The 7,841-nt window shown below is 39.4% G+C and overlaps 1 protein-coding gene and 1 pseudogene across 1 annotated transcript in view; one reads left to right on the top strand and one right to left on the bottom strand.

Annotated features, from left to right (window-relative positions):
• Window positions 1–7,841, bottom strand: part of TTLL7 (tubulin tyrosine ligase-like family, member 7) — a 141,043-nt gene that overhangs the window by 77,866 nt on the left and 55,336 nt on the right. Inside the window, exon 13 of the mRNA XM_006831010.1 lies at window positions 3,819–3,905. Coding sequence (XP_006831073.1) covers window positions 3,819–3,905 — 87 coding nt within the window. The remainder of the gene's footprint in view (window positions 1–3,818; window positions 3,906–7,841) is intronic.
• Window positions 6,224–7,020, top strand: LOC102824374 (annotated as a pseudogene).

Raw genomic sequence — 7,841 nt, 5'->3', positions numbered from 1 at the left:
ACCTTCCTTCATATAGGCAAACAGCTTTAAGGTTTCTTCAGGAACTTTACTGAAGTCCTGGTGTGGCACTGTAGGATAAGCACTGGACTGCTAACCACAAGGTCAGTTCATAACCACCAGTCACTCCTCAGAAACACTAAACAGGGTAACTATGAGTCTGAACCAATTCGACGGGGCTCTTAGCAACAACAATAAGAAGCTTGACTACATAATGAGTTATTCAGACCATACAGAATCACAAGGGGAAACAGACAGCCAAACCTATGGGATCTTGGGACTTTTTGACCAAGACATTGTTCAACTAGAAATTAATAAATCACAGCAGCATATACTCTAAACAGTGCCTTAACCACAAGATGGGATTCATAAATGAGCACTAGTTATTTTATGTCCTATTTTATAATGAAATATGTAACATATAAATTAAATGTGTATTAATGGAATAAAGAATAATAAAACAAACATACATGTACCTATTACATTGTTGTTGCTATTAAGTGCCATCAAGTTGGTTTCTACTTATAGTGATCCTGTATAGTGTTTTCAAGGAGTGACTGGTGGGCTTGACCCACTGACCTTGTGGTTAGCAGTTCAGTGTTCATCCTTTAGCACCACACCAGGGCTCCTCCTACCATACTGGTGGTGATTATGTGCAATGGAGTTTAGTTCCAACTCATACTGACCTTGTATGGGGTTTCTGAGGCTGTCAATATTTACAGGAGCCAAAAACCTCATCTTTTTTCCATGGAGTGGCTGGTAGAGTCAAACTGCTGAACTTGTGGTTAGCAGCTTAGCTCATAATCTACTATGCTACCACTAGCAAACTCCAAAAAGTCTGTGGAAAACTGGAATGAAAAGATAATAGAATTTTCCACAAACTTTTTGAAGCCCCTTCACACAGCTTAAGAAATGATCATTGCTAATGCTTTGTAATGTAGTGGTTACGAATCGGGCTGTGAACCGCAAGGTCAGCAGTTCGAAACTACCAGCGGTTCCGCAGGAAAAAGATGAGGCGCTCTGCTCCCGTAAAGATTTACAGCCTCAGAAACCCTGTGCAGGGTCGCTATGAGTCGGAAACAACTCCACAGCACTTAACAACAACAACAATGCTTTGTTGTAACTGATGCTGTCTGCTGTCAAGTTGGTTCTGACTCACTGTCCATTTTAGTTCACTGACACTTAGGATATCATTCTTAAAGCATTCAGTATGTTTGATAACCACCAATTGCCTTTGATTTATACTTGGCACATTTTATGTTCTAATTACCAACGATGTTTACAGCAACTGGTTCTGACTTTTAGTCATACCACATTAGCAAATGAAGGTCCTTAAGGCATTACTGTACCCATAGGACTAAGGCCAACCCTACTGCAAAGAGGCAGTTCTTCCAGGTTACATTTTGAATGCCTTCTGACCTTATGGGTTCATCTTCCAACATCTATCAGGCAATGTTCTGTTTCTACCCACAAGGTTTTCATTTGGTAGCGTAGTGATTATGAGTCAGGCTGCTGACCTCAAGGTCAGCAGTTCAAAAGTACTAGCCATTCTTCAGGAGAAAGGTGAAGCTTTCTGCTCCCATAAAGATTTACAGCCTTGGAAACCCTATACAGGGTTGCTATGAGTTGGAACCGACTCCATGGCACATGACCACCACCACCACCAATGTTTGACAGTACATCACCAAGACCTTCCTTCTAGTCTGTCTTAGTCTGAAAACTCCACTAAAACCTTTACCCCGTGAGTAACTTTGCTAGTATTTTAAATACTAGTGGCAATGTGTAAACTACAAGAGTATGACAAATTGGCAGTTTACACTCCATTTAGCTCAATACTTACCCTCTATTTTAGTCTACTTATCAGATTTCCATTATTAGCCAGTGAGGTAACTGAGAACAAAAACTCTCCAAGAAATTTAACTAATAGTTTTTGAGATGTTGCTATGTTCTAGGCGCAAAAGATGGTGGTGGTGGTGGCTGTGTGCCGTGGAGTCGGTTCCGACTCATAGCGACCCTATACAGGATTTCTGAGGCTGTAAATCTTTATGGGAGCAGAACACCTCATCTTTCTCCTGTGGAACCGCTGGTAGTTTCGAACTGCTGACCTTGTTGTTCGCAGAACGATTTGTAACCACTACACTACCAGAGGCACAAGAGATACAAAGACTAAAATACTCATATTTCAAGAAACTTACAACTTCACATTGAAGCAAACAGTTATTCATCACGACTATTCTACAGAAGTGTTATTATGGCACCATGGGATTAGGATGGAAAGGACACTCTAACCCTAACTGGGAGAGTAAGGAAAGGTTTCATGAATGCAGGATGAGTAGTGGGCTCCTATCAATTAAGCAATAAAATAATTTTTATTAGGCAGGCATTTAAGAAGCCTAGAAAGGCATAAAAGCATGCTAGAACATGATGCATCTAAGGACACAGAGACAGCTTATTAGCATTACTAAAATGTAAAGTAAAAGGAGCAGAATGGAAAAAATTTCCAGGGATTTACAAAGTCAACTCTTTCCTACTCTGTCAGTAAAGATTTGACATGTAATACAAGAACATATGGATGTCATCACACAGAGCAGATGCAGGGAAGCAAACACTTATCCATTTTTGCCTGCAAGACAGGCTTCCTGTGAAATCCTAAGAATGGTACATATTTTAACTAACACAAGATCAAGTTGCTGGGTCGGCAGATTATGGGTCTGCTGGTAACGATTTCTACAATCCTGATTTGTCTCATATACAAAGGGGCTTCAAACAGTTTGTGGAAAAATGGAATTAAAAGGTAATGGAATTTTTTAATGATTTTTTTTAAGTCCCCTCATATAATTCTATACATTTCTATGATGATTATCTACTTGGTGACATAAGGAAAATTTAACACTGAGTTTACAATAATAGTGCTAATTGTAGATCCCTTTTTGCCTTGACTGTCATGGCCTTCACTAGCATTCCGGAATGCTAGCATTTTATATAACCTCATATGCATATAAAAGTTAGATAATGAATAAAGAAGACCATAGAAGAATTGATGCATTTGAGTTATGGTGCTGGAGGAGAATATTAAAAGTACCATGGACTGCCAAAAGAACAAACAAATCTGTGTCACAAGTCCAGCCAGAATGCTCCTTAGAATCCAGGATAGCCAGACTTTGTCTATCACATATTACCAGAAGGGACCAGTCCCTGGAGAAGGACATCATGCTTGGTATAGTGGAGGTTAAACAAACAGAGGAATATCCCCAAAGAGATGGACTGGCACAGTGGCAGCATTAATAATGGGCTCAAGTGTAGCAACAATTGTGAGGTTGGCACAGAACTTGGCAGTGTTTCATTCTATTATGCATCAGGTTACTATGAGTCAGTACCAACTCGAGGGCACCTAACAACAAAAACAAGTTTTGGGGAAAGAACCAAACAATTAAGGAAATTAACAAAGTGAAACAAAACTTCACCCAAATACAAGATAACATCATCTTCCCAAATATATCTGTATGATTCCTTAGAAGGACACCAGTCATTCCTATAATAAAAAGTATCAAGGGAAAAATAACTGTGTTTGTAGTATCTACTTTATACTGATATACTGGGTTAAATGTTGGACTACTAACCACAAGGTCAGTAGTTTAAACCCACCAGCCACACTGCAGGAGAAAGATGAGGCTGTCTGATCGCATAAAGATTTAGTCTTGGAAATCCTATAAAGCAGTTCTATTCTGTCCTATGGGATCACAGTGAGTCAGATCACCTCAAAGACAGTGATTTGGTTTTGTGAGTTTACTCTGATATCCAGGAAGGTAATGGGACTGCACCTTTGGTCCTCGAGGCTTGGCAGTTTTTCCCATCAGCTTTTCATCATCAATCTCACATTGTTCCAGAAGATCCAAAATGTCTTCCTCCTTAAAAAAAAAAAACTTTAAGTAAATGTAATCAACTAGGTAGCATCATTAGCAGTTCCATGATCCAATCCTGTCATATAAATAAAGAAAACCAAGCAGAAACTGGGAGAACCAATTTTACTAAAATTCTAGACACCGTATTACAGCAACCATGTGAAGGCTGAATTAAGAAAAATATGAATACAAAAATGTTGATAGACATTTAGCATGTCTACTTGATCATGCCCCAGTATCTCCCCCAAGTATGTGGCAGTCTTAAATGGTGACAGCTCACATTTCTGGAGAGGGTCTCTAGTGCCTGCATCCAGAAGAAAAAGGGTAGACTTTATTTGCAAATGACTGTGTATGTCTTTTCTAATCTGTCTGGAGCAACCTGAAGGACTGATATAAGTTGCTGGGCTCTTTCTTTCCTATCTTAGAACTCACACAGGAAAGAAAAGCAACAGGCATTTCCTGAACACTGAAATCCCATGTAGCCACCTAGGTTAAAGAATGCAAATTAAGACATAAAATAGATGCCTGAAGACTAAACATCTCTTTGGAAAATTAAGAGTATTCAAAAGCACCCATAATTACAGAAGTACTTACAAAACCACACTCATGCCCAGGCCAAGATGCATGCTCAGCAAATGACTGAGAAGTTCCTATGATTTCTCCTTGGGGTGATGCCTAGGCTCAGTGCAAGCCTGACTAAATGTGGGAGGAGTACCACAACCAAGAGCCAATCTGCAAAGACTGAGAGGTAGTTGTTTTATTTTTTTCTTTGGTTTTATCTGGTTTGTTGTTGTTTATCTTTCTGGTTGGTGTGTGTGTGAGTGTGTGTGTGTGTATTTGAATTTGTTTTGCCTCTGGTATTAAAAAGAAAATCTCTATCAAAATACACACACCAGGAACAGAGACTTCCATAACCATACAAGACCAACAGGCAGGGTAAAATACTTAGGGAAAGTCACTAAACAAATGAGCTACTACAACCTTCAGTAATTAAAACAAAGAAACAAAAATCACAAGACATACCCGCCCCCCAAAAAGATTGTCAGTTCAAAAGAACAAAATAAAGTTACAAAAGGTGTCAATGAAGAAGGACAATGGACTTACTAGACAAAGATTTTTAAAGCATTGTAATAACGGCCAAAGAAAAAAGAAATAGAATTCTTGAAATTCTTATCAAGAATAAGATGATTGGACAAAATGAGAATATCATCAAAGAGCATAAAATGGAACAAAACAGAAGTATGGATCTAAACAGTACAATACAAAAAAGAAATATTCATTAGAGGGACTCAACAGCAGATCTGAGCAGGTGCAAGAAAGAAAAGACAATCTGAAATTATCTTGAAGAAAGAACAACTGAAATGATCAAGGCTGAGGAAGAACAAGTTAAAAAAGGAGAAAGCTGAACAAAACCAGATTTGGGGGACACTTATCAAGTTGATAGGAGCTCTGGTAGCGTAGTAGTCATGAATCGGGCTGTGAACCGCAAGGTCAGCTGTATGAAACTACCAGCCACTCTTCCGAAGAAAGATGAGGCTTTCTGCTCTCGTAAAGATTTACCCCCTCAGAAACCCTGTTCAGGTTTGCTATGGGTCGGAACCAACTCGAAGGCACTCAATGATGACAATCAAGTTGACCAACAGATGTATATAGGAATCTCAAACTGAAATTGAAAAGGGAAAGAAAAAATATTGGAAGTAATGGCAAAAAACTTCCCAAATTTGCCAAAAGACAAGAATCTATGCATTCAAAAAGTACAAAAAACTTGAAAAGAGATAAATTCTAAGAACTCCATACTCAGACATGTTATAATCAGACTGTAGAAAATCAAAGACAAAAAGAGAAACTTGAAAACAGAAAAAGAAATCAAGACATCCTCAAACAGAGTGAACACCTCATGTCACACACTACACCAGAGACAACAAAAGGCAATGAGATGACATATTTAAAGTGTTGAAAATTTTTAAATGTCAACAAAAAATTATCTATCTTAAAAAAACCGTCCCTCAAAAATGAAAACAAAATTAAGAAATTCCCAAATTGATAAAAACTGAGAGCTTATTACCAGTAGGCCTGATCTAAAATAAATGCTAAAGGGATTCCTTGGGGTTGAAGTAAAAGAACTATAAACAGTAACTCAAAACCATATGAAAAAATAATTATAAATGTATGCTATTTTGTGCACAATGTATAAAGAAACAATAATAACCAACATAAAAGGACTGGAGAGAGAACTGTGCAGTAATACTTTGTATGTTATTGAAGTTAAGTTTGTATCAATTCAAATTAGAGTGTTATGAATTTAGAATGTTAAAATAATCCTCATGGTAACTAAAAAGAAATCTAAAAACCACACACAAGCTCTCAGCCTTCCCTCCATGCCTGGGAACAAAGCAGAGGACTGGATCACAGCCCCTGGCAGAGCACTACTGCGGGTAGGTGCTGAGCTTCCTCTGCTAGGAGGAGTCCGCGAGCTATTCAGGCAGTGACTTGAAGCCAGCAGCCCTGGCATGGAGCAGGAGTTCAGCCTCTATCACAAATGGAGCACTGCCATCATGGAGCACTGCTGGAAAATGCCACTGGCCACGGAGGGGAAGAAGCCACACCTGTACCAACAACACTGTGTCTACAAGCTGGTGGAGGATGTGAAACACCAGTCCAAAGATAACCTGGAACTCATCCTCACACTTGGAGCCTGAGGTGACCTGGTCTCCGTAAAGCAATCTGTGGGCTGGAATCAACTCCTTCCTCAAGAACTGGCTGTGTAAAAGCATCGCCTGACGACCAGAAGCTATTTGAAGAGGAGAAGTTGCTAAGGCAAGAAGGAAAATTAGAGAAGATACACACCCCGGCAGGGGAGGTGACAGTGAAATTTCTGAGAAGCTGTCACATGAAAGTGGGAATGAAGAACAACGTCAAATGGGAGCTAACTCCTGAAGTAGCTGCCCGCCACTTCAAGAACCTTAGTGTTGTGGTAGATCCCCATGCAGTAAAGTTACCAGAAGAATCCATCTCACAGTAGGGTGAGTACTGGTGTGAGGTGATAGTAAATGGACTTGACACTGTGGTGAACTTTGAGAGACTGAAGACCAAAAGATATACATACTGGTTAGCTCAGTAGATTACTAGGGAAATGTCCTCCAAACACTCACAAATACTCTGACCCACCCTCCCTCCAAGGCAGCCAAATGCCTTCCCGTGTTTTGCAATGCAGAATCAGAGAAGCAGTGCAACAAACACAGGCCAGTACCCAGATCTCAAGAGCTCCCAGTTATGACTGAATATGGAATTTTAGAGTCCCTATGGGTGGGGACAGCAGACTAAACCATACATCCATATTCACCATCTGCGTCTTGGACTTTCTTCACATTTTTCTTTGTTGGGACAGTTCTGATCAAGAAGTACCAAGCTGTAAGTCTGATAAGCTGATCATCAATAGGCAGAAGCAATACAGATCTCATCTAGCCTCTTCCTCCACTAGAGCTCATTGGAACACGTAAGAGCTAGCCATTGTCTAGGATTTAGCTCATTCTCATCACACAAACCAAACATTGGCTTCTCGAACAGAAATAAAGAGATTATGTTCTTTGTAAAAAAAAAAAATCAAAACAAAACAAAAACACAACACAAGAACACTATACACACAAAAAGAAATGGAAAGCAATCAAAATGATTCACTACAAAAAATCAACTAAAAGAAAATAAGCCAGTATTAGAAGAAATTAAAAGCAAAAATTTAAAAACAAAAAAAGGTAGAAAACAAATAGCAAAAGGACAGAAGTAATTTATCGGAGATTAGCGTAGTGGTTACGAATCGGGCTGAGAACCTTAAGGTCAATGGTTCGAAACTGCCAGCCGCTCCGCGGGAGAAAGATGAGGCTTTCTACTCCCGTAAGGATTTACACCCTCGGAAACCCTGTACAGGGTCGCTATGGGTCGGAA

The sequence above is a fragment of the Chrysochloris asiatica genome, unplaced genomic scaffold, assembly GCF_000296735.1.
Source record: "Chrysochloris asiatica unplaced genomic scaffold, ChrAsi1.0 scaffold00002, whole genome shotgun sequence".
NCBI lineage: Eukaryota > Metazoa > Chordata > Mammalia > Afrosoricida > Chrysochloridae > Chrysochloris > Chrysochloris asiatica.
Note: the sequence above shows the minus strand (reverse complement) of the source record. Positions and strands in the feature narration are given on the sequence as shown.